This window comes from Suricata suricatta, chromosome 1 (genome assembly GCF_006229205.1).
Source record: "Suricata suricatta isolate VVHF042 chromosome 1, meerkat_22Aug2017_6uvM2_HiC, whole genome shotgun sequence".
Taxonomy (NCBI): domain Eukaryota; kingdom Metazoa; phylum Chordata; class Mammalia; order Carnivora; family Herpestidae; genus Suricata; species Suricata suricatta.
The window spans coordinates 41,338,594-41,363,472 of NC_043700.1; the positions used below are offsets into that span (position 1 = coordinate 41,338,594).

General features: G+C 53.8%; 3 protein-coding genes across 8 annotated transcripts; 1 reads left to right on the plus strand and 2 right to left on the minus strand.

Moving 5' to 3' along the window:
• Positions 1–170: 170 nt before the first annotated feature.
• REEP4 (receptor accessory protein 4) lies at positions 171–4,290 on the minus strand. 2 transcript variants are annotated; one of them, XM_029937326.1, is made up of 9 exons: positions 4,197–4,290; positions 3,883–3,943; positions 3,050–3,122; positions 2,606–2,682; positions 2,399–2,519; positions 1,657–1,770; positions 1,110–1,245; positions 795–949; positions 171–709 (listed from the first exon to the last, which is right to left on the minus strand). In XM_029937326.1, the coding sequence occupies exons 2-9, from the start codon at positions 3,912–3,914 to the stop codon at positions 644–646; spliced, it is 774 nt and encodes a 257-aa protein (XP_029793186.1). In that variant the 5' UTR covers positions 3,915–3,943; positions 4,197–4,290; the 3' UTR covers positions 171–643. The 2 variants fall into 2 exon arrangements, with proteins under 2 accessions (XP_029793186.1, XP_029793179.1); XM_029937319.1 differs by having other exon boundaries at positions 3,883–4,290.
• Positions 4,291–6,914: 2,624 nt separating this feature from the next.
• Positions 6,915–16,184, minus strand: LGI3 (leucine rich repeat LGI family member 3). Of its 2 annotated transcripts, XM_029937306.1 has the most exons (8): positions 15,583–16,180; positions 14,606–14,677; positions 13,685–13,756; positions 13,268–13,339; positions 13,094–13,165; positions 12,163–12,332; positions 11,850–12,014; positions 6,915–9,762 (listed from the first exon to the last, which is right to left on the minus strand). In XM_029937306.1, exons 1-8 carry the CDS (start codon positions 15,786–15,788, stop codon positions 8,945–8,947), a joined length of 1,647 nt encoding a protein of 548 aa, XP_029793166.1. In that variant the 5' UTR covers positions 15,789–16,180; the 3' UTR covers positions 6,915–8,944. The 2 variants fall into 2 exon arrangements, with proteins under 2 accessions (XP_029793166.1, XP_029793172.1); XM_029937312.1 differs by lacking the exon at positions 11,850–12,014 and having other exon boundaries at positions 15,583–16,184.
• A 5,499-nt stretch (positions 16,185–21,683) lies between these two features.
• Positions 21,684–24,385, plus strand: SFTPC (surfactant protein C). Of its 4 annotated transcripts, XM_029942156.1 has the most exons (6): positions 21,684–21,790; positions 22,492–22,650; positions 22,967–23,089; positions 23,345–23,455; positions 23,835–23,982; positions 24,184–24,275. In XM_029942156.1, exons 1-5 carry the CDS (start codon positions 21,722–21,724, stop codon positions 23,970–23,972), a joined length of 600 nt encoding a protein of 199 aa, XP_029798016.1. In that variant the 5' UTR covers positions 21,684–21,721; the 3' UTR covers positions 23,973–23,982; positions 24,184–24,275. The 4 variants fall into 4 exon arrangements, with proteins under 4 accessions (XP_029798016.1, XP_029797939.1, XP_029798083.1 ...); XM_029942079.1 differs by lacking the exon at positions 23,835–23,982 and having other exon boundaries at positions 24,184–24,385; XM_029942295.1 differs by lacking the exon at positions 22,492–22,650 and having other exon boundaries at positions 21,731–21,790.
• The last annotated feature ends 494 nt before the right edge of the window (positions 24,386–24,879 follow it).

Consider the following 24,879-nt stretch of genomic DNA (forward strand, 5'->3'; position numbering starts at 1 on the left):
CTGTGACAGTACTTGCTCAGACGAGATAGTACTTACATCACAACTATATGTCAGTGGTTACCTCCCCCAGAAGACTGAGCCCCTCTGGCAGTCTGTCTGTCCTTTGAGCCCCTATTCTAGGCCTGGACTGTAGCAGGCTGTTTAATAATATATGCTGTGATGACCAGGAATACAAACCAGGACAAACAGACTTTTATTTGTTTATTTACCAAAACTTGCATAAACATGACCCCATTCACCAAAACATACAACCAGGACAAACACACACACACACACACACACACACACACACACACACACACACACACACACACACAGGCCTTGGAAGAGGCTGTCAAGTACTTTGAAGGACAGGAAGGAATGAACACAGCTGGGTGGACTTTTGGTTTCATTTGCAGAGGTTTGGAAAGGGCTCTGGTCCCACCCACCCAGAAGGTTAAGGATGAGAAAGACAATAAATAGAATCCTGGGCCCAGCTGCTTTGGTACCCCTGGCGGCACCCGGCCCTCAGCCAGTAGGAGCCAAGGGGGCAGAGTTTGAGCAGCTGGTGCAGGCAGGTCAGACATGCAGCCAGAGGTCCCTTTCCGACAGCTCCTGGTGCTCCACAACGCAAGAGGTAAGACTGAGCCAGGCTCTGAAGACCCTAGCTGTTCATGTCTGAAGAAACGGTCTTTTTCCTTGTCCGAAACTTCAGTGAGCGCGAGGTACCCTGGGGAGAGAGAGCGGCACAACCTGAGAAGCATAGGCTAAGTACCTGGACAGCGCACCTCCCTTGTGCCTTCCTTGCCACTGACCTCCCGAACGGGTGGCTTCCTCTTGACCACACGCAGGCTCTGGCTGCGGCCCAGAGGCTTCTCTCGGGGCCGGGCAGGTGGCTGGGGGACTACCTCTGTGTCTGACCAACACTCATCCTCAGTGTCGCTGTCCTGCAGGCCCCCTGCCCTATACCCTGTATAGAGGAGAGGAAGGCCAGGGAGGCAAAGCTGGGCATTACCATAGTCTGAAGGCCCGGGGCCAAGACAGACCTTTTTCTAACCCTTGCGGAAGCCACAGCTTGCATGGAAGAGGCATTCCTTCTGGAACAGCTCTGGATCTCTCTGTCTACTTACCAATGGGTGGCCTGCGGCGAGGTATCTGGTCCTCCAGGTAAAGGGGATCCTGGTAAGCAGGGGCGGGGGCATCAGGGATGGAGCGCAGGTCCTGCATGGAGAAGCTCCGTAGCCTTCCGGCCAGTGCACCCTGACTCTGCAAGAGATGGGAAGCTACTGCATTACCTCTTGGAATGGGGCAGGGGATCCTAGCAGGAAGGGGTCTGAGTCAGGGCAGCTGCTCAGGAAAATCAAGGGCTGACCAGCAGGTAATCAACTGGGGCATAGGCCTCAGAACTAAAAGCAATTCAGTAACCTTCTAGCCCCATGCCTTTGTGGCACCAACAGGAAACAAGGCTCAGAGAGCAGGAACAACCACTCACGGTCACTGTCCCAGCCAACGAAGTCAACTTCCAGCTCCATGCTCCTGCCAACACCCCACCTGTCACCTCTCATCCTGTTCCCTGGCATAGTCAGCTGCTATCCCTCGGCTCCCTGATAGAGAGCTGGACTCGCCCAAAAGGCACTCTGGTTGGGAGGACTGCTGGAGGGCTGGGGCTCAAGGCACCTTGGTGGCAGCTTGTACAGCGGCTGAAGCAGCAATGTTGAGGCCCCGTTTCCCAAAGCTGAGCACCGTCTCATAGCTGCGCTCCTTGGCCTGCACGATGCAGGTGTCAATCTCCTGTAGGGGGCAGGAAAGGGGGGAGAGCTCAGGTGAACAACTGGAGTCACTCCTTGTATGCAGCCCCAGTGTGTGCCATGCCTCCCTGCCCACCCCCTGCCTACAGTGCACTGGCAACCACACCAAGAGAAGAGTGTGTGAGTGTGTGTGTGTGTGTGTGTGTGTGTGTGTGTGTGTGTGCATGCTGCTATACCCCCAGAATTTAGAAGAGTACCTGGTAAGGAGTAAGGGCTTCATATATAGTTACTTAAAGAGAATGATAAAGGGAAGTAGGATGGGAGGGAATTGATGGAGAGAGAGAGGGGGGGAGGGAGGGAGGGATAAAGACCAATATACTTTACCAATTCACAGAATCACATGCTTCAGTGAAATGCCCATGCTCAGCCTCCTTCCACCATCCCCAACACAACTTCCAGCTGTGTTTAACACCCTCAACTGCTCATTCACCTGTGCCCCCCTCTGATTATCATAGAAGAGGAAGAAGGCTAAGTTCTTTCAAGGTCCCACAGCTGAAGGGCAGCAGGACTCAGATTAGAACCCAGGTATCACCCAGTGTCCTGAACCCCAAGTCCTGGGCTCTTTCCTTCACACCCACCCCTAGGTTTCCCTCCCTGGCTCCCCGAGGTACCTTCTCATGACGGGATAAGGATGGGTGGACAAACTTTCGGTAAAGCAGGCTGGCCCCTTTGGTGTAGGGCGAGAGCAGCCATAGCACAAAGGCCATCTTTATCTCATAGTAGAAAGGGAACCTGTGAGAGCACCGCGGGAGTAAGATCAGCTAGGGAGCCCAGACTAGAGTGGGCCATCACTCCCCACAGACTGCCTGCATGCATACCAGGAAATAAAGATGTCTGTGAAGGTTTCCACTGCCATGAACAGCGCAAAGACTATCCAGTACATCATCCACCGCACCTGGACGGGAGGGGGGTGTCAAAGGCCATCAGCTGAGCCTGCAGAGCTGACTCCTCTGTCCCAGGCTGACCCAGAGATTCCCGAGAGCCTGTCCTACTGCATTCTCCTGGCACCTGGATGGCCTCTGAGAAATTGCCACTCATTCCTGTACCCACCCCCAAGAAGCTTCACCCACAAGATTCTGCACATGCACCCCCATAGTCTGCCCTCCAACCACACCCACTCCACACCCATGTATTTATGCTCCTGGAGGAAGGGGAGGCCAGTTCAGACCATCTCCACCTTGCCAAGACCTACTATAACCCCCAAGGTTGTCTGCCATTCCATCCAACCTTAGCCAAGCCCTCCTGCCCACAGCCACACTCACATATTCACGTATGTTCTTGGTCTTCACAGCCTTGTAGGAAGCGTAAGCTGGGTAGAGCATTCCAAACAGTAGCCTGGAAAACAGAAGGGGAGTATGAGGGGCATCATGTCCCCTTGCCCCCCACCAGGTGGCCACTTCCCTGAAAGGTGTGAAGTGGCAAAGGCCTACCCTGTTCTTCTCGCTTGGCTTGCACAACCTGTGCCTGAGTCAGTGCCCTGGAGGACACCTCCCCACCCTGCTGTTTACAAACAGTCCAAGCCTGCCCAAGCCTGCACCAGTGGCCTATGGGTGCATGATTGAGCGGGAGCACACACAGCAGGTGGGTGGGAAGCAGGCTTCTGAGCTGGTGAGAGGACCAGGCTGTCCCCTCCCATGGACATGCAATCAGGCCCAGGGCCACCAGACCTGACACTGCCAGGCCGCAGACAGTACTGAAAGGTGAGTAGGACAGAGTGGGGAGGCTGAGGCCAGGGTGGAGAGTCATGTGACTGCGCAGACGAGAAGCAGGCACCTGAAATCTCCTCCCACAACGTGCCACAACACCTTGTGTGCCAAGGGGCTGCAGGCTAGTGTAAGGTTCTCTGTCCCACACTCCTGTCTGGAGTGTGTGTGACTGCTGGCGGGGGGGCGGGGGGGGGGGAAGGGGCGGGTCGCCATGAGCCAAGAAGGCTTTGGGGGTAGAGTACAAGCACCGGTGCCCGATGCCTAGTGTAGGCCCGCTAACCCTTGGGAGCACCTGAATGCCCCTCTTTCCCACTAGATGTTCCCATCTTCCACCTCAAGGGCGGCCTGGCACCTGGAGGTAGAGGGGGTATGAAAGCGGCCATACTCACACCACCAGGCGACAGATCATCCAGGACACCATCCTGCAGCCTCAGGACGAAGGGAGAACCCCTACAAGAAGATGCCTAGAGGGACGCTCACGCAGGGCTGGGATAGGGTAATCAGTGGAAGGGGCGTTCCGGCTGCCAAGGGGCAGAGGCGGAGCCGGCCGCCCCCTAATTCTGCAGTGAGGGTAGCCTGAAGAATGGGGAGACCCGTGGGCTGAGGCGAGGAGGCCGGGGCTGGGAGGGACCGACTCGGGAGTCGGTAAGCGCGGGCGCGCTCTGCCTCCTCGCCGCGCTCCTAGGGCAGTTACCGCTCCGACCTGCACTTCCTGCTGTGGAGAACTAGCTGTTCGACTCTCCCCGCGGCGCTGCTGCGTCCCAGGCCCCTGGTGGAGATCGCGGCCTTCATTCGTTAAGGTCCCCGAAGTCTCAAAGCTCCCGGCCACCGGCTCCGGCCTGGGGGCGGAGTTTACAACTCACTTGAAAGTTGCGAGGAACTGGGCTCTGCCCAACCCCAGGTCTCCCGCGCTGAGCGCAGGCGCAGTGCGGCCGGAGGGGGCGGGACGAGGTCTGGGAGGCCAGGGACCTGCCCCTTAAAGGGGCGATGCACCTCCTATTTGTGGATGGGTCTCATAGGTTGAGTAGCCGCCCTAAATGCAAAGGTTAGAGTATGGAAAACAGCGACAAAAAGGTGGGGAGAAGGAAAAGAAGGAAATTTGGATCCCAGAGTTTCCTCGGAAAACCGTCTTCCTCCTTTTGCCTTGTCTTTCCCTTCTGTAAAATGGGATAGGGCATGGGATGGGTGCAGGACCCTGCTTCCAGGCTCACGCAAACGTGGAAGGCCTGGACAAATCCAGGTCTCTTGCACCACTGGGTGCATCACTCTGAGACTGATGCCTGAGTGCCTCAAAGACTCTGAGTTGCCCAAGAGCGGAAGCTGGAGGAAATAGGGAGAGGGGATTTGAGGGGCTCAACACCCCATGAAATTCACTCTGAAGACTGGGCTTCAGGAGCTGATGTTTGAGTTACCTCTCCAGGTGGGACCATGATGATTATTTGAGAGATTGATTCTTGGGGAGAGCCCTGAGCACCTGTGCCCCACCCCATGCCTTCTTCACCAGAAATCTGAAATTCCCCCTATTCCTGTGAGTCAAGAACACAAGTATCCCTGAGAATTTAATCATATCACCATTGCCACTTTGTAGTGAATATTTTGTATGCAGGGTCTTGACCTTTACAGAGATCTTTTTTTTTTTTTAACCATTCGGGAAATACATTCCCTATGGATGAAAAGTGACATCACCTGGTGGCATTTGTTGCTGGATGGTAATGCTTGGCTTATCAGTTTTCTGAGCTGGGGCCTGGAAGGGGACTGGGAACAAAGCAGCTCCTCTGGGGGGAGGTGCATATGGGGAAAAAGGTGGGAGCTCAAAAGTGATGGCAAAAGTTGTTGCCTCTAGAACTTTATATACAGGATTGCACTCTTTGTACCTCTTCTGCATAGTGCTCCATTCCTCCCTCTGGCAATGGGGATGTTACCTCCCCTACCAGACCCTGCCCTGTCTCCCCTCTGCTTCATAGGGCTGAGGTGAAGGAGACAGCAGAGCTCCCCTGAGCCATGGAGGTGTGCAACTTTGGCAGTTATTAATTTTTATTAGAGCCATAGTTAACACCCACCACCTATGGAAAGGATGGAATAGTTAATGATGGGGGCCAGGGAAAGGAGGCTTCTTGGGAATAAATAAACTTGTGGTAATTATGTACTCTTAATTACTATCATCAATTTTATTGGTGTTGCTGGGTGTGTGAGCTAGCAGTGAAACTGACCCACAGGAGAAACTCCTCTGAGGCCTGCTCTTCCATCTAACCACCCCCTCAGCTTGGGCCTTGTGCCCACCCTATGTTGGAAGGTCAAGAGACGCCAAGGGCGAGGAGCCCACCATCCATCTCTAGGCACAGACATTGTGATGGAGGTGAAAGTTGAGGTTAATCAAGGAGACACATCTTTGTCTCCTTGGAGTAGAAGGATGTGACTGACTCAATAGGGGGCCAGCTCAGAAGGATCAAGGAGGTTGCAGAAGAGGGAAGGGACACTCATTCCTCTGGAGGAAAGGGTGTTAGGCTGACTGTGTGCACGTGCACCTTAAGTCTTTTGGCACTTGCTACAGAACACCTCCTCCCCAGCTGCCTTCCAGAGTCACCTGACCTGACCTCAGCATCTACCCCCACTTGCTGGCAAAGAGCTCTCCTGTACCCACTTTAAGGCTACCCAGCTGGGAAAGTCTCTTATACAGAGACTCCTGGTCCTGATGACTGTGTTTAGGAAAGAGGGTCTGCTCCCAAAAGCCGGACTCAGCATGGAAGGCCATGTGGCTGGGAGCTGAGAGCTGTCATCCTTCTTGGTTTTGGCAGAGTGAGTGGACTCTGCCTCCCACGGCCTTTGGTCATGAGATATTGACACAGTCACCCAGCTACACTGGATTGCTAAGCAACTCTCTGGACACACAGATGATCCTAGGTCAGGTGACCAGGCAGGCATACAGCAGAAAGCTTGGCATTCAGGGAGAGAAGTGTCTCCCACCCCTAGAAGGAGTCCTGGGGGGAAGTGACAGAATGATGTTTATCTTTCTACCGGGCAACAGAGTGCCAATATGTCTGAGAGACTCAATCCACTTTCCCTGGCAGCTTCTCCCTGGCACAGCAAGAGGGTCCATTCCCCATTTGAAAAAGCACAACAGGAATTCCCAGGACAGTATGGCTGGGGGACCTGAGAAGCATCTGCTAAGCCAAGAGCACATGAATGTGGTTTGAATGAGACTCTCCATTGTGAGGAGTGGTCAGGGGCAGGCTTGGCTGGGCATCTGAGGCTACGGGTGAGGGCACAGGGCAAGGAACCCTCAGCCACAGATGGCAGTTCTCCCCAATGATCAACCTTCTTTCCCACCAAGCACCCTTCTCTGAGCCACCTCTGTATCTCATATAGTCCTAAAGACCAATACAAATCATAATTCTGTGACAGACACACTATTCCAAGGGCCTTTCATATATTAGTGTTTTATATATTTAATGCATTTACATTTCACACTAACCCTGTAAGGTAGGTATCTTGATTATCCACCTTTTATAGATGAGAAAACTGAGATACAAATAGGCTAGATGGTTTGAGGCCACCCCTGCTAGTAAGTGGAAGAATCAAGAACTTACAGAGTAGGCTTTATTATCTACTTTACAGAAGGAGAAACTGAAGACCAGGGAAATCAGTCAACTTGCCTGAAATCTTACACCCAGGGCAAGGGCTGGCAGCAATGGAGGGAGGCAAGAGGAGAGGAGAGGGACTGCTGAGTTTATCTTTGGCCATGTTGGTTGGAGTTGACCTAACAGAGGGACAGACTCCAATCTCAGTGGGCCCCAAGACTGTGTGCTCCAGGAAGAAACAACCTGGGTCATGAGTCAGCCTCAGGTGGGTGGTGGAGACTAGTCACACTTGCTCTGCACCTGAGTGTCATCACCATGAACTCCTGACCCCAGTACCAGATGACCCTGGGGTGCCCACTCGCTCCTCCAAGGAAAGAGAACATGGAAGAAGGGAGTCTGAACGTTAATGCCCCCTAACCTCCCATGGGACAGCAGGGACAGAAAGCACAGCCCTGGCCCTGTTCTCAATGAAACAGCTACCACTGGCCACAGCCATTGGACACCTGAGAGCTGGCAATGGGGTGGGAATTTTTATTTGCAGCAGTGAGTCATAACATTGTCCCCAAGTGCCCCTGAGCATCTTGCCACCAGTAGGCCCTCACACAGTCTGGGCACAGGGTGGTTTCCCCACCCCATGCCTTCTCCACCAGCCTCCAGTTCAGAACTATCTATTCCCAGCATACAGCAGAGGGCAGCAGAAGCTTGGCTTCCAGGTGCTGCCCCCTCGGGACCCTCAGCCCCAACCCCCAACACTCAGCTTGCATTAAAAGGCAATGTGCCTGGGGCCTGCTTCTGTGAACTGGAGAGGTCCCAGGTTCCCCTGGATGCTCTCTAGCCCTGCTCTACTCTTGGCAGTCACCCAGTTCGCTCATGTTTGCAGTGTCCCTGGCTCGGCCAGCTCTTGGACCCACCTAAAGGAGCCTACACAGCTCAAGGTCCAATCCCAAAGGTGGGGCTGATCGACAGGGTGGTCTGAGGCTCCCGCAGCTATAGTAAAGAAAAGCTGGAAAGCTTTTCTCTGGGTGGTCTTCTGTCCACAGGTGAGCGGGATTCAGGATCAGAGCAGGAAACTCCAGAAAGAACAGAGAGCCCTAAGAAGAGGTCAGGGTCTGCTGTTGTTATTGCTTTGGGCAGATGGGCTTTGCCCCCAGGAGCTCTGGCAGGTACCCAGAGGCTGGCACGAACATTCCCATCCTTATCAGCTACAGGGTGGGCACACCAGGGATGAGCAGAGGAGGGCGGGTATTGTGTGTCTTCTCCAAAAGAGAGGCAAGGTGATGAAAGAGAGCCTCTTTAGGCAGCAATGAACTTGCATGTATGCATACAGAAATGGGAGTGTCAACAGGTGTGCTCATGTGTGTCCATGTGTGCATGCAGAAGGAATACAGCATGGGTGAGCGAGCCCAGCAGTGTGAAGGATGCCATTGGCTGCACGGCGGAGCACGAGTAGGTAAACAGACACCTGGAGCACCAACAGGAGAGACCAGAAAGTGGAAAGGATATGCTGAAAAACAGGAGTGGGTGGTGGCTCTGCCCCTCCTACCCTGGGACCAGAAGGTGGGGAAAGCAGCACATCAAGGGGGGCCTTCAGTAGGGTGTGGGGCTGACAAGTGTCCACATATGAGAGGGTATGGGGCTGCTGGGTTGCCTGGTGCATATACAAGTCTTCATGCTGATTACAACAGTGACCAGTGGCTCCTCCGGGCCAGTCCATAGTGTGCACTGTGCTCATGGGTGTGCAGAGGGTGTACGTGAGGGCATGTATGCAGGTTGGCTACATGTGTCTTCACAAAGGGCACACATGCTGCTCACACAGAGACTTCTTTTCAGCCTCCAGTGGCCGCCCGAGGAACCCAGCAGCCTCGGCACCCCTCTAGGCACTGAGATCCACCACTATGTGTCGGTACACGAGAGTCTGTCCCTTGAAGCTGGGGGCCAGGAGCAGCTGGGCATCCCCAGCAGGCACGTAGCAGAAGGCCCGAGGGGCCTGTACAGCCAGTTCCTGGAACCGCACGAACTTTTGGCGCCCCTCATCCCACTGGTAGATCTGCGTGAAGGAGAAGTCGCTGCCCAGTGCCAGGTAGCGGCGGCCACCCACAAGGAAGGGCTGCATGGCCAGTGAGCCCCTGGAGGGCAGGGCCTGCACTTCGGAGAAGCGGGTGCCCTCCCAGCGCAGGATCTTGGAGTCACCGATGTAGCGGCTGAGACACAAGTAGCTGTCGCGCCCAGCACGGAAGTGCTTCACAGCCTGAGCATCGGGAACCTGGGTCACCTCACCCTGGGCCACAAACTGCTTCTGGGTACGACTCCACTGATAGATGACAGGTGCCTGGGAGCTACTAGACACAATCAACCGTGGCTTGCCCTCACCATCTACAAACTCCAGGTCAGTGTCACGGTGCCAGGCATGTAGGGCCTGATGGGAGTAGAAGCCATTCTGGTGCCAGCGGTAGAGGCTGGTGGCACCTGCCTTGGAGCTGTCGGCCACGGCAAAGTACCAGTCACCGTCAATGCGGAAAGCCTCTAGGTCATTGGGCTTGCGCACGCGCTGTGGGTCGATATCCTGCAGCTTGGTGAAACGTGTGGTGTTGGGGTCCCAGTGGTAAATGTAAGATCCACCAAACAGCTGGGCCACCACCACGTACAGTTGGCTGTCTACCACCATTGGCTTGCAGTGCACCGCCGAGGGGGCTGCCAGGGTGGAGGGAAGCAGCATGAGGCAGTGTCAGGGAGCTGCAGGCCCCCAGCCCATGCCATGCCCTCCGGAACAGGGGTCAGTCCCCTCCAATCCTGGGCTGAACTAAGGCTCTCCAGTAGAGTATCCCTCCCCATGGCATTCACCACTTTTCACAGCTAATAATCTGTCTCAGCATCACTCTCTTTCCGCCCTTGCACCCAGGGTTTAAATATAAGTGGACACTGAGCACAAAAGAGGTGTCCCTAGATATCGACCTGTTGTTTATCCATAACGTCATTATTGAACTCTTATTGTGCGAAGTCACTGTGCCAAGTGTGAACACAGTTCCTCAATTAATCACTCTGAAATGGAGCCTATTCTTTTGCATAGAAGCAGGCTCAGAGTCTAAGCGACTTGACCAAAGCTACCTGGCTGGCCAGATGCCAGGCAGGGGAAGGAGGAAGAGTCTGAGCCTGTCCATAGTCTGGTGATAGAGCCAAGGTGTACAAAATAACAGTTTGATGTTCGGACAGTTGTGGATGAAAACGCATTCTCCTAAGAACTCCCACTTTTGAAAGGGACTTTATGCATGAGGACGTCCACACAAATGTACTTTTGCTCAACAACCAGACCAATCTGACCCCTTCTCAGGCACCCAAAGCACATGGGGCCACATTCTTTACCTGTCCTGGTGTCTCCAGTCATCACCTGTCCTCTCCTCTCCTCCTTCCCAGCACTGCTTCACCCACCCTCCTCTTCCCCACCTCTCCCTGCAAGAAAGCCCATACTGAGCCCGCCTCTGGCAGTCATCTCCGAATTCCTTCCACAGCCTTGGTGCACCTGCCCAGATACTGATGATTCTGAGCTGCAGCTCAGACCCTCCCTGCCCACATACCCAAAACCACCTCAAACTCCAGTTGGCCATGACTAAGCACATATGTGCCCCCAAACCTGGTCCTCCTCCCTCTGTGTTCTCAGCTTGTTTGTGGCTCCACCCAGTCCCCTACTCCAGAAACCTCGAGCCATCCCCAACACTTCCCTGTCCCTCACTCACCCCCAGCTGATTAGTCCTGAGTTCTTCCAATCCTCCCTTCTGCTTTCTAATACAGTTTGTGTAAGATTGCCATTATTTCTTCCATAAATGTTTTATAGAATTTACCAGGGAGACCATCTGGCTCTAGAATCTCCTTTTGGGGGAAGTTGTTTTCTGTTTTTGTTTTTGTTTTAATAAGGACTCTAAGTTCTTTTAGAGATACAAATTAAATTTTCTGTCTTGTATCAGTTCGCTCCTCCTTTCTAAATATCTCTCTCCACCCTCACTGCTAGTGCCCCAGTCTGGGCTCCAGCAGATCCCCCCAATAGTGTGTCCGCATGATTTGGCCCATGCCAAGCCACTCTCCATGCCACTTACAAAGAGAGTGTTCTAAAATACAGGTCACATGCTCAGCTCAAAACCTGTCCAGGACTTGGTCCTCAAGTCTCCTGGGTCTCATCTGCCTCTCTCCACTTTGAACCATATGGTGTAGTCAAATGAGCTGCTTGTGGTTTACACATATACACATTCATATACTAAGCTGTTTTACACCTTCTTGAATTTGCTCGTGTCATTCTCTCTGCCAGAATACCCTCTCCACATTTTTTCTCTAAGCTAGGTATCCCTCAGACTTCTAGACTCAGCTCAAATTCAGTGGATCCCAAACTGAGCTCAGTAGACACTCCTATTTCATCCTTGGTTTATTGCCCCCATACAGCTACTTAAGCCAGGCCCTTAGGCATCACCTCTGACCCCTTCTCCCTCTCTTCATGACTCAGCTCAGACATCCCCTCCACCAGGAAGCCTTCCTTGATTGTCCAGGGTACACCTCTCCTTTGCAGTCCCAGAGCATCATGTACATATCTCCGTCCTCACACCCATCTATTATATGGATGTTATCTGTGTATATATTGGCCTCTCCCCCAAAGACTGGAAAGTTCTTATGGGTAGAGACCATGTCTCATCTATCCCTCTACCTATAGGAACCCACCAGACAGGAACAATGAAGCCCATCCCCTTCCCAAACCCTTAAAGTGGGGCCAGCACAGCCAGACTGGGGGCAGGTACCTGGGATTCTATCATAATCTCGAAGCTGCCGTTCAACATAGTCCCACTTTAGGACAGTGCAAGCACTGGCACCTGGCTGGGCTAACGCCAAGTAGAGGTCACTGGAGTAAAGGAAGGGCTCAGCTGATACTGCTGGGAAGGGCAGGGTCTGGTACAGCACAAAATCTGCAGGGACAAAAGGTGAGGGGTGGGGTGAAGAAGGGTGAGAGCTTGCTGGGTGATAAGGTTGCTGGGTTGCAAGGCCAGCGCTGGGGGTGATGCTGGCAGTGCCTGTGGGGCTGCCTTGGGGAGGCCTGCTGGGGGCACCTCCTACCCGTGGTGATGCAGTCGAACTCCCGCAGCGGCAAATCCTGCACCTTGTGCTCTTGGAATCGGGGTGGGCTGGCACAATAGATGGGAGCCACCGTGGTGTTGGTGTGCGCCAGCCACTCTACCAGCCACTTCACCTTGCAGTCACAGTTGAGTGAGTTGCCCCGCAGGTCCCTGGATCATGAGGGTGACGGAGGGAACACAGAGAGAAACAGGCTCCCAGCTGTTCTGCCCACCCAGGCTCTCTAGGTTTCTAGAAATGGGTATAATCAAGGCCACAGCTCATTGCTCACAGGGCATCTTTGCACAGATTAGAGAAAGGTTCCCCCCTGGGGTAGGTGCACCCCTGTAGACACGTGCTTGGCCAGTGGGTGGGGGCTGTTTTAGTCCCTACTTGCTTCCTAGGTCAGGGGCCTTTTGCAGAGTAGAACCTGCACAACTATGTTGCATCTCAGTTCCTCCGGACCTTCCACAATCCTGGGTTGGCTTTCTTCTTTTGTAAATACTGATTAATGATTGTGACTATGCTATAGGCTTCAGTGAAGGTTAAAATCAAGCATACACTTAAAAAGCACATGTTTGGGGTGCCTGGTTGGCTCAGTGGGTCAAGCCAACTGACTCTTGGTTTCAGGTCATGATCTCATGGTTTGTGGGGTTGAGACCCGCTGACAGCACGGAGCCTGCTTGGGATTCTCTTTCTTCCTCTCTCTCTCTCTGTCCCTCTCCCCTCAAAATAAATAAATAAACTTAAAAAAAACACATATACACATATTGTCTTGTGTGTATCAACATAGCCTTCTAGGAGGCATCCCCAAGGCTGCCAAAGCCCTTCCAGCCTCTCAAGACCTTATGCTCTTCCCAGTTCTGGCTCACACCACTCTCTCCAGGGATGTGCCCCTCGGGGCATTGTCAAAAGAAGTAGGGCTCAGCCTTACAAGTCACTCAGGATGTCCAGTGGCCGAAAGATGTCTCTAGGCAGTGTCTGCAGGTTATTGTTGGCCAGCGATCTGCAAGAGAGACCCTGAATCACCTGAAGATTGTAACTAAGGCCACAGGCCACAGGAGATGAAGGCTCTGGTCCTGTGTGTATGTGTACATGATATACTCACAGGTGTGTCAATGACTTGAGTCCTCTGAAGGTAAACTTGGATAATGCCCAGATGTCATTGTTCTCAATGAAGCTGGAGAAAATGAGAACTTGTCTTAGATGCCACTTAGCATCCCAGACCCCCAATCAACTATTTGCTTCTGCTCCATCTAGATTCCTGCCCATGGTCCTAAGACAGGCTTCCATTCTGATTCTGGAGACATTAAGCCTGTGGTGACAGGGCATCCAGGCAGGATGGTTTAGGCAGAAGGATGGATGAAATGACCCTCTGCTTGGGTCCTGTGGTCAGAGGATGCAAGGGCTCTCCACTCCCCCCATCTTCCCTGAGCCTTCCGCATTGAACCTCCCCTCTCAGCCCACCCAGGTCCCGGCTCCCTCCTCCCTTCTAGTTCCCATTTCCAGTTTCCTTGCTACACACAGGTACTGCAGGTGTGACAGTCCTGTGAAGGCGTTGTCTCCAATCAGAGTAAACTTGTTGGAGTTGAGTAACCTGGAGAGACAGAGGGGGAATTAGAGCTCCTAAGGGTGTGCCCGCTCTGCCAGCCCCCAGCCTGCTGCCTCACCCTGGGGCCTCCTCACAGTCTGGCTCCCCTGCCACCCTATCTCGGACCAAGCCCCAGACAGGAGCCCCAGAGCAGCCCAGCAGAGACCAGCCAGGAGCCTGTTCTGGTCCCAGAAACCTCTTCGAGGCTAGAAACAGCCAGGGGCAGATCTCTCCAGTCAGGCTGGGTCCTTCCCCACTGCATCCTTCCTGTCTCCATCACCACTCTCTGCCACCCACCCTCACCCCAGCTCACTCACTCTGTCCCCCTCAGACTGGTGGTGCGTTTGAGGATAACCCACAGTGAAAAGGAGTTAGGGTAACTCACAGGTGCCCTTTCCTGCAACTGGGGCTCCAAACAGAAACAGCCTCTATTACAATTCCATCCCCTCTCTTCCCTCCCTTTCAACCCCCAGTTCTTTCTTCAAATAGTGGTTCCTGGGGTCAGCGGTCTCTATGATGACCCCTCTCCCCTGCAGGGTCCATCCTCTGGCACCAGCCCAAGTTACTGCCCCCAGTTCCTTTGGGTCTCTAGAGGAAGCAAGTCCATTCCTAATCAGGCCCCAAATACCCACTGGACTTTTGCAGGCAACCCCCACCTTCCTTCTCCCCACTGCTGCTCCCTGCACCATTCCTGACTCTATGCTGCTGCACCATCTGTAGCTATCCCATCCAGCAAAAGTAAGGGACATCTGCATATTAAATGGCTAGCTGCATTTGTGCCCCTTCTCCCAGCCCAGGGTCAGCCCCTTCCACTGCCCCACCCCCTACCCGCCCTTCCTCAAGGCCCTGTCCTACAGGAACTGCAGCAGTGGCAGGTGGGAAAACGCTCCATCCTGGATCTCCGAGAAGGCAGCATTCACCAGCGTCCTGCAGGGGACACCTGAGTCAGTATTGTGGGGACTTTGCAGGGACTGCCGGGGTGGGGGGGGGGGCAGGGCTCGCAAGGTGAACAGGGCAACGGTTCTTTGCAACTGGCCCTGGAAACCGCCCATTTCCCCCGCCTGCCCCCCCCCCCCGCCCCACCACCTAGGGCTATCTTCTCCTCTCATAAACTCATTGCCTTCCATCTCTCTATCCTCCCCTACTGCCTCCTCAGCACCAGTGGCCCCAGGCTCAGCTTCCCCTTCAGTCAAAAGGTTCCATTACCCACACCTTCAAGATCATCCAAACACCCACAGTGTGCTGGGTGCTGGGGAAGGATGGCACTGGGTTGGGGGTGGGGGATTAGCATCCTGCTCTCAAGGAAGGACCACACAGCCCATCCAGTGTCTGAGGCCACTTACTGCAAGTGACCACCTGGCTGGCCCAGTGCAGAGTGGATGGGAGCCCAGTGGCAGGTGTGTGTGCCGACAGGGCACTGTGTGGGTGTATCTCACTTCTACCCCTCCCTCTGCTTCCACCCTCCCTCCCCCCACAAAAAGCCTTTCTGCCCTTGGTGTGACATCACAGGCAGGGACCCACTTGCTCTTGTAAACAACTCCTCCCCCCTTGTTCAGAGCCCTGCACACAGTAGGTCTCATTGATGTTGCTGGTGGTGATGATTCATTCTTGGCCATAAACTCCCGTTGTCCCCAGCCATGGCTGCTGAGTCTGCATGACTACAGAACTCCCTAACTGGATGATGCCTTGAATCTCCAGTCCTGAGGACCCCTGGAGTCTTCCTGTTCCCACACTTTGTAGAGGGGGAGAGAAGGTTTTCCCATAAACTCCCAGAGCGGCTCCTGCCTTCCTCCCTCTCTCCACTTCCCCACCTCAGAAGCCAGGGGACTCACAGAGAGATGACCTCGGAGGGCAGGTTCCTGGGCACTGCCTTAGAGTCCACGCAGAAGGCGGTATCCCTGGTGCAGGAGCAGCTAGGCGGGCAGGGGGGCGTCTTGGGGGGCCTCTTGGCACTGCCTTGCAGCATCAGGCAGAAGCCGAGCGTGGACAGCGCCAGCAGCCGGAGTCCGGAACCCCGCCTGGCCCGCAGCCCCGCCATGCTGACTGCAAGCAAGCCCTCCCTTAGGCCACCGGCCGCAGCCCCCGCCCTGCAGCTCTCCGCTACCCAGCGCGCGCTGGTACCTCCCGGCCTCCGCCGCCGCCGCCGGCAGCCGCTGCCTCTGCTGCCGCAGCTAGGGGCCCGGCTGCCCGCTGCGGAGAGTCGAGTTCTCCAGCCCTCGGGCTCCGTCCTCTCCCCTGCTCGTTCTCGCGAGCCGGCTGGGAGGGCTGCGCGGGCCGGGAACCGAGCGAGGGCTGACCGGCGGGGGCGGACGCGGACTGCCGCGGGGGCGCGCGCTGGGCGGAGCGGGCGGGGGAGTCCCCGGCTGGGAGTAGCCAAAGAAAGAAGTGGTTGCGGCCCTGGCCGCTGTAGGCACTACCAGCGGTCTCTGGGGCCATCTGCTTGCGTGTCTGGCACCCAGAGGGTCTGTCGTGAGCGCAGGTGTGCAAGGTATACATGTGCATCCTTTGACAGCATGACTGTGCACGTGTACACACCTGCCTCTGCAGGAGCACGTGCACACAGGCTCATATTCCCTTGTGCAGGCATTTCTGCATTGTGAATCCACATGCTTTGTGTGCCTGGATAACTGTCGTGGCCCTTAGGGGACATATCCTCTAAACAAGAGTTCATGGGTGTGTCATAAGCACCATGTATGTGCATCTGTGTTCACATGTGTTTCCAAGAGCCACTGAACAGAATGTGCCTGTGTGTCTCTGTAGGAAAAGGGAAATGTTTGTCACTGAGTTGGAGTGGGAGTGTGGAATTCTGGAACATACCTCACTATCCAACCACAGACTGTTGAAGCTGGGAAGAGCCTTGGATGTTCTCCAGTCCAGTTCTTTGTCACAAATGAGGAAACTGAGGCCCAAACTAAGAGGAAACCAGCCAAGCTTTCCCTAGTAGATGCCACATCCACTGTGTGCTGTGTACTCTAGGCATGTAATCCTTCCAACCTTTTGAGGATGATAGGAAGCCCTCTTTTACAGGTAAGAGGAGTGAGGCTGATAGTACCTGAAGAAAGTGACAGAACTGGGATTTCAACCCACAAGTGCCCAACGCCAAAGTTCACAGTTATACTTCTACACCAGGAGTCTTCAAAGTGTGATCCAGGGAGTCCAGGGGGCCCTGAGAACCTTCTGAGGAGTCGCTGAGGTCAAAACAAATATCCTAATAATGTTAAAACATAATCTTACCTTTTCACTTTCATGCTCTCACAAAAGTATCCTGGAATTTTCCAGAGACTACATGTTATATCTTCTATTAAGCCAGAAATTAGGGGCCCCTGGGTGGTTCAGTCGGTCCAGCTTCAGCTCAGATCATGATCTTATAGCTCATGATTTGAGCCACAAGCTGGGCTCTGTGCTGACAGCTCAGAGCTTAGAGCCCACTTCAGACTCTGTGTCTCCCTTTTTCTCTGCCCTGCCCCTGCTTGCTCTCTGTCGCACTTGCTTTCAAATATAATAAACACTAAAAACATTTTTTAAGCTAGAAATTAAAGAGATTTGCAAAAATGTAAGACAATGACATTTTGCTTCTAATTTCTCTTGCTTTGTAGAATAAATTTATTTTAAAATTTCTTATTTATGTTAAAACATAGAATGAGTTTATAGCAAGTTTAATTAATTAATTAACACTTTAAAATAACATAATTAGTGTTAATTAATTAATTAACATTTGAAAATAACATATAAGCTCTTTGGGGTCCTCAGTATTTTTTAAGAATTTTAAGGGATCCAGGGCATCTGGGTGGCTCAGTCGGTTAAGCCTCTGACTCTTGATTATGGTTCAGGTCATGATCTGCATAGGGCTCTGCACTGTCAGGATACTGCTTAGGATTCTGTCTCCCTCTCTCTCTCTGCCCCTCCCCAGCTCACACATGTGCTTTCATTTTCTTTCTCTCTCTCTCTCAAAAACTAAATAAGCTGAAGAAGAAGAAGAAGAAGAAGAAGAAGAAGAAGAAGAAGAAGAAGAAGAAGGAGAAGAATGTTCTCAAAATGTTTGAGAACTGCTGTTCTACAACCTCCCTGGGATCCTTGTATGGGACTAACTGTACCAAAAGTTCACAGGTACAGGACAGAGGGAGACTGGAAGTCAGGTTGGCTGGGCTCTCAGTCTAGTGTTCTTTTCACATCAAGCCAGGAAACTGAGATCAAGATCACTGGGTCTAAGATGTGTCCCAGCTGTCCCCAGTCTCTGCCAGCAGGGGCCTCTCTGGTAGGAGCTTATGTCCATGTTCTCTCAACCAGGGATGTCCCTTCCCTTTGATGCTCACTTGCCACTGCCCATCCAGCTGCTTGTGCTGTCCTTCCCATGCCAGCTTGTGGGAAGACAAGCAATGGGGGTGGGGAGCGTGGCTGGGGCAGCTGGGCAACCGTCTCCACCCGTCCCTGGCACGGCTCTGCCCAGCACACAAAGGGCAGAGTGAATCTCGTCCCAGCCCCCCCAGCTGAGGAGCTGGAAGGAGGAAAAGAGGAGGCGCACATAAAAGGGGTGGTTGCCATAGGGCTCACCATCACCCACGGTTCGTCCAGAGGGATTTAACCTGGAGACAGACAAAAAAGAGGAGTCTGGGTTCTACTGTCAGCTAATGAGAAGAGGTGTCTTGGGAGGGGGTGAAGTCGAAGATGATAATCATGACAATTGGCTTGATGATGTCATTGGGTCCTCACAACAGCTTGGAGAGGGGTACAGGACAGGCAGATGGTTCCCTTTCCCCAGTTGTCCACACTAAAGCCTTAGAAAGGCAGAATGACTCCTTCAGAGTCCTAGAGCTGGCCACTGAGGCACCGCAATGTCCACAAACTGAAGGAACAAACTGTTGACTGTTCGCCAGGAGCCCCTTCATGTCTGCCTATACCACTGAATATAATTACATGTTGGCTGGGTGCCAACATGCTCCTTGCCCTGCAACAGGTACAAAGAATCCTCGGGAGAGCATTGTCTCAGGGCCAGTGCCAGGGAACATAGGGCAACAAAAAGCAGCCACATAGCTGAAGAGAACAGCAGTGGGCACTAAGCGGCAGGTGAAAGGGCAGCAGGAGACTGGGAGATCTTGGAGGAGGGAGGGGGCACCATAGCCTGGGGCAGTGAGGTTATAGAGCAGGTGCCATTGGCTCGTGTTTGGCCTTTTGGGGTGGGTGACTCTTAAAGAGATGAAGAGGCATCAAGGGTGGGATTTCCAGGAGGGAGAAGCAGCCTAAGTAAAGGCCAAGACTTGAGAAGTCTACAGCAGAGGCCTGTTGTGGGGGGTGAGGTGACAGCTATGCATGCTCAGCTGAAGTTCCCTCCTTTCTTCCTGAGAAGAAAGATAAGGACCCCAAGACTTCTACTGGCTCAGTACCAGAGGGGTCAGTGCTAGCATCTGGACTCCCCTTTATGAAACTTGAGGGCAACCTTCTTTTCCAAACCTCCGAACAGGCAAAAACAAGTGGGGGGAAAAAAGGAAAATCCGTAAAGCTTGTGAGAATTACAGCCCAAAGGCAGCCTGCAGGGAAGACTGAGGAACCGAGAGAGCAAAGGCTTCTTTCCAAGAGACACTCCTTTCCATGGCAAGCCCTACACACAGCGCCTGCTCAGAGCAAGCTCTATAGCTGGACCGTGCAGCCCCCTGAGATGCCTGCGGGGACCCGGAGATGCTTGCAGTCCTCCGTGGCTCTCCCGCTGGCCTGCTGCCCACCTGGCTCAGGCCCAGAGCATGTGAGTCAGCCAATCAATGCCAGCGTTGCCTGGACGACTGGGGGCGGGCAGGGGTGGGCACTGCAGGCAGCTGTCTCCTGCATCTGGCACCTGCACACAGCTGAGGCTACACACAGTTGAGAGGAGGATGCTCTCCCCTCCTTCCTGGACCCCTCCTCCCTTCACTTCTCCTAGGACACTTGCTGTGAGAGGTTTTGGCAAATATTTAAAGGGGTAGTTGGGCTATTGGAGGGTGGTGGGAGCAAACACACCCTTCCCTTCCCTCTCTCCTTCCCTGAGCTTCTCAGGCACTCTCAGCTCAGGTGCCATGCTGTTGCGCAACCTGGAGGCTGATGGCCCTCCAGCTGGAGAGAGGGTCCTTGTGGGGAAGGGCAAACTGCCCGTGCTGCAGAGCTGGGGGTGTGGAGGGGTGTCAGCTCATGACTGAATGGCAGGGCCAAGGTGTGAGGGAGCCCCCAGGGCAGGGACAGGAACTGAGGTGAAGTATTGGAGGTAAAGTATCAGGAAGATAAGGGAGTTAGGCCTAGAGGAGTAAGGGTGGGGCTCTAGCTTACACACTTAAAGCAAGTTCCAATGCACTGACTGTAGAGACCACAAGTGGTCCAGCAAGTGGAGGGGAGCCCAAGAGAAAGGATGCAGCCATTAGTATATTTGGTTTAGTACAACAAAACAAAAGAAGTGGCTTTGAGGAAGGAGGTAAAGAGAATGGAGAAGTAGCAGGTCCAGAAAGTGGATCATACTGGGATGAGTAGCTTCCCAAGGCAAATTTACGATCAGAGGGTATAAAAAGAGGAGCACAGAGGAATAGGGTCATAGGCAGCACCAAGCAGGTGAGATTCAAGGAAGAGGGGATTGGGACCCCATCAGTCACCACACCCAACCCCGTGCAAGGCTGCCGGGGTATATCAAAAGCCCTCAGTTTGATCTCTGAAAATGGCTACTATTCATTTGATGCAAAAAAATCCCACAAAAGCAAATCAAAAGGTTCAAATCTTCACATTCATTTTAAGAACACTTGTGAATCTTCCCAGGTCATCAAGGGCATGCATATCGGAAAAACCACCAAGTATCTGAAGGATGTCACTTTACAGAAGCAACGTGTTGGTCCATCATCATAATGGAGAAGTAGGTGTGCCCAGGCCAAATGGTGGGGCTGCACACAGGGTCAGTGGCCTAAAAGGAGTGCCGCATTTTTACTGCACTTGTTTGAAAATGTAGAGAGTAATGCTGAACTTACAGGTTTAGAGGAAGATTCTCTGGTCATTGAGCACATCCAAACAAAGTGGACGAAGCCCCCAAAAGGAGCCACTAAATTTATGTAGCTCATGGAGAGATTCATCCCAGCTTTCCTTGCCACACTGAAGTGATTCTTACTGAGGCTGATGGTTCTCAAACCAGAAGAGGAAGCTGCACAGATAAGAAGGATGTCCCAGAAGAAACAAGAGTATATGACCTGGAATAAATTCAGCATAGAATAAGTGCAAATAAAAGTAAAAGTGGAGGGGGAGGGGGTGGGGGCAGAGGGGATGGCCTTCAGCCTACAAACAAGCCCAAAGCAAAAAAGGAAAAAACCACACATTATTAGTATGTATGCATTTATAGCCAGAGGGGACAGAGTTTTCAGACACAGGAAAAGAATGACCAGGGGCAAGTCTGAGGTTAGGTAGCAGATGTACTGGAAGAGGCCAGCCAGGTGGCATGATTGAAATTGAAAATGGCCATATATGAACCCTCACAGGGATGCCAAAGCACCACCTGCCTTCAGTACTACCTCTCTGGATCCATGGGCACAGCTTCCTCACTCCCGTTCCTGGAGCTGATCCCTATGCATGGGGGAAATTCTGCTGGGAAATGTGATGGACTCCCCATTGGGTCAGACCCCTGGCTGCCTGAGAGTTTCAAGCTAGCAGAATAACAGGGAAAGCCACAAGACTGCAGGGGCAGGTGCCAGCAAGAAAGGCAGTCAATGCCAGGAAGACACCCACGGTGAGAGGTGCAGATTGCCCAAGGGCAAGTTTGCTCAGTGCACCCAGCTTTGCTCTTGCAGGGGCCAAGAGGACTCATGTGCCACGGCCAAGGGCCCTTAGGCGCTCTTGCAGCTGACTTATCCGGATGGACGTCGGTTCTCGAGGGCCAGGAACAAACAGGCTTCAAGGTCAAGGGCTTGGCTTGGGTACTTCACCACTGTCCCCTCTCCCTACTGGCACATATAAGATGCTAGTCACACTTGGGAGATGAGAGGGGAAGGTGCCTGCAGCAAGATGGATATGGGCAGCAAAGAAGTTTTGATTGAGAGCCCACCGGTGAGTGTGACTGTATGTGTATACATGTGTGTGAGCTGGGCCCTGCTTCTTCCAACCTCTCTAAGCCTGTTTCCTCATTCATATTCATTCACTTAACTAACCAAGACTGTGCTAAGTCAGGGCAGGGACACCAACCACGAAGGCACAGTCCTTTGGGGAGATAGATGTGGCAGCCAATAATTCCAGTATAAGGGGCTGAGAGTCACAATCGTGGTCAGTGGAAAGGGCTACAGAGAGAGCACTGTGTAAGCAGCCACTATTTGGGAAGTCACAGGAAGCTTCACAGAGAAGATGACATTTGAACTGACTCCAGAAAAATATGTAGGGGCTCGCTAAGTGGAGGAGGCAGTCATTGCAGGAAGAAGGGGTAGTATGTGTAAAAAAGGGAGGTGTGAGACAGCATGGATTATTTGGGGGAACAGAGAGGGACTGGCCCGGCTGGGGTGCCAGGGGCATGGAGGAAACAGCAGATGAGACTAGCAAAGCAGATTCTCTTGGCTATCTTCATGCTAGACTTCACATCTAAGCATTTCTGTTGGAATCCAGGCCACCTCTTCCAAGAAGCTTTCTCTGATCTCACCTTCTTCTGCATGTCCATAGCATTGGTATCCAGCTGTGGGAGGGTGTCCAGCCTGTGCAGGGAAAAGAAGGGCCAACCTCATGATCTCACACCTGTCTCCCTGCCTGCCCCACCATGTCAGGACTACTCAGCAGCCCCCCGGGGTCGGTTCAGCATCCCCTGCTGCCCTGTGAACCTCAAACGCCTCCTCATCGTGGTCGTGGTGGTAGTCCTTGTGGTCGTGGTGATTGTGGGGGCCCTACTAATGGGTCTTCACATGAGCCAGAAACACACTGAGATGGTGAGCAGGCCTGGGATGGAGTGGGCAGTGGGTACAGGACATGCCAAACAGGGGCTGGATGGGCTGGGTAGACAATAAATGGTTTGAGGGGACTGGGAGGAGGAGGCAAGAGAGCCTCAAGAAAGGACAGAAGCATGATCCTGGTGGCAAACCCGGCTTGGACTTTTCCACCAGGCCTGTTGCTGGCATGATAGCCTGTTCTTTCCAGCCTCTCTGAGCTCTCAAGGAAGAAGGGATTGCATTTGAGTAAAGAGGGCTGAGGGTGGACATGGGTGCTAAAGGGATGAATGAGAGTCCACCCTTTGCCCTCCCCCAGGTCCTAGAGATGAGCATTGGGGGACCAGAAGCCCAGCAGCACCTGGCCATGAGTGAGCGTGTGGGTAGCACTGCCACCTTCTCCATTGGCTCCACTGGCATTGTAGTGTATGACTACCAGCGGGTAGGTATACTTGGACCTCCCAATGCTAGGGACAGGGGCCAAAGGTGGGGAGACTGCTAGACCCACCCAGCTATGCCGCTTCATGCTCATCCATCTCTCCCTAGCCCCTAGCCCTTTTGCCTCCCCAGGGTGATCCCCAGATTCTAATATGACTCCCTCTGGTCCCTAACCTAGAGGGAGATAGCCTAAGGGTTAGGGTTAGGGAGTGAGCAAGGCAGGGCATTCCTGAATGAACTCTGGGGTTTCTGTCCTCAGCTCCTGATTGCCTATAAGCCAGCCCCAGGAACCTGTTGCTACATCATGAAGATGGCGCCGGAGAACATCCCAAGTCTTGAGGCTCTCACCAGAAAGTTCCAGAACTTCCAGGTGGGTGTGTGGGTGCAGAGGAGTAGGTTGTACCCCTCCCAGGGCTGCTCAGATGAGCATTTGAGATGACAGCTATTTGTCACCTGTAGAGCACTGCTCCTTGTGGGCTGCCAGGTGAGTGCCCCCCCCCCCAGACCCACCTGTACTACACCTTCCCTCCTATTCCCCAGCCCCGCCCTGAGGCCAAGCTGCTGGCCTCAGGGGAGCCTTACCACTTGGGAGCTTCTGACTCTAGCACAGCCCCCCTCTTTATTGGTAAGGAAACCAAGGCTTTTAGGAGGCTCAGAGAGATGGTCTCGCATGCCTGAGGTCCCACAATAAGAGCCATGGGTGAGACAAAAACTCAGTTCCCAGGCTCCAAATCAAGTGCTCCTTCCAGGTCAAGCCTGCAGTGTCTACCTCTAAGCTGGGCCAGGAGGAGGGTCATGATGCTGGCTCAGCATCCTCCGTGGACCTGGACTTCCTGGGCACCACAGTGAGCACCCTGTGTCGCGAGGTGCCCCTCTACTACATCTAGAATCCCTCAGGTGAGCAGGTGTGACTGCCAGGGCACTGAGCAGCTGTGGCCCAGAATGGCTCGGGCGACCTCCCCCGTGTCAGCTGACTAAGCACCAGGGAGGATCCACTAAAGCCAGGTCATCTAGGGAGCTCAGGGGAAGGAAAGTTTATAGACACCTCCCCCCAGTCCCTCTCCCTCACATAATAAACAGTGTTTCTTTGCTTCTCAGGGTCTGTGGAAACCCCAAGTGAACAGGAAAGATCCAGGAGCAAAGGGTGAGAGGCAGGAAGCTGCTCCTCCCCATACCGCAGACACTGGCGCTGGAGAAATGGGAGCTGTGGGGAGAGGTGGGGACGGGCAGGGGAGATGCAGCTCCTGGGGCCAGGGGCCTGCTACCATGAAAGAATAAAGCAACCCGACTGAAAAACGAAGGGTACGCCTCTTCTATCTCCCACACCCCGTAGCTCCCGCTCTTGGTGGGTGGGCCAGGGGAAGAGTAGGACCTTGGGGAAGCAATGGGGAATCACTCCCACTTCGTCCAGGAGTGATGCGGGGGGAGAGGGGGACGGGGGCAGTGGCAAGGGGACTAGGCAATCCACGGGCTTGAGGCGCCCCCCAGTGGTATCTCCCGAGGGAGGAAGAGAGACAGACCGCCAGAGACCAAAAGGCTGAACTAGAGAGACAAGGACCGCGTTGGGAGAGCGCGACGGTCCGAGAAAGACAGAGACCGAAAAAGGCGGGCGGAGAAACGCAGTCAGAGACCGAGGGGGCGGAGGCGAGCAAAAGCCCGGGAGCGACCTGACAGCGTGTCCCGCTGCCCGGGACGGGGCTCGGGCCCAGCCGCCGCTAGAGGGCACCTCGCGGGAGCGGCCGTCGGCCGGGCACCCTGGGGCCCGGCGCCCCCTCTCCAGCCCCGCCGCCCCGC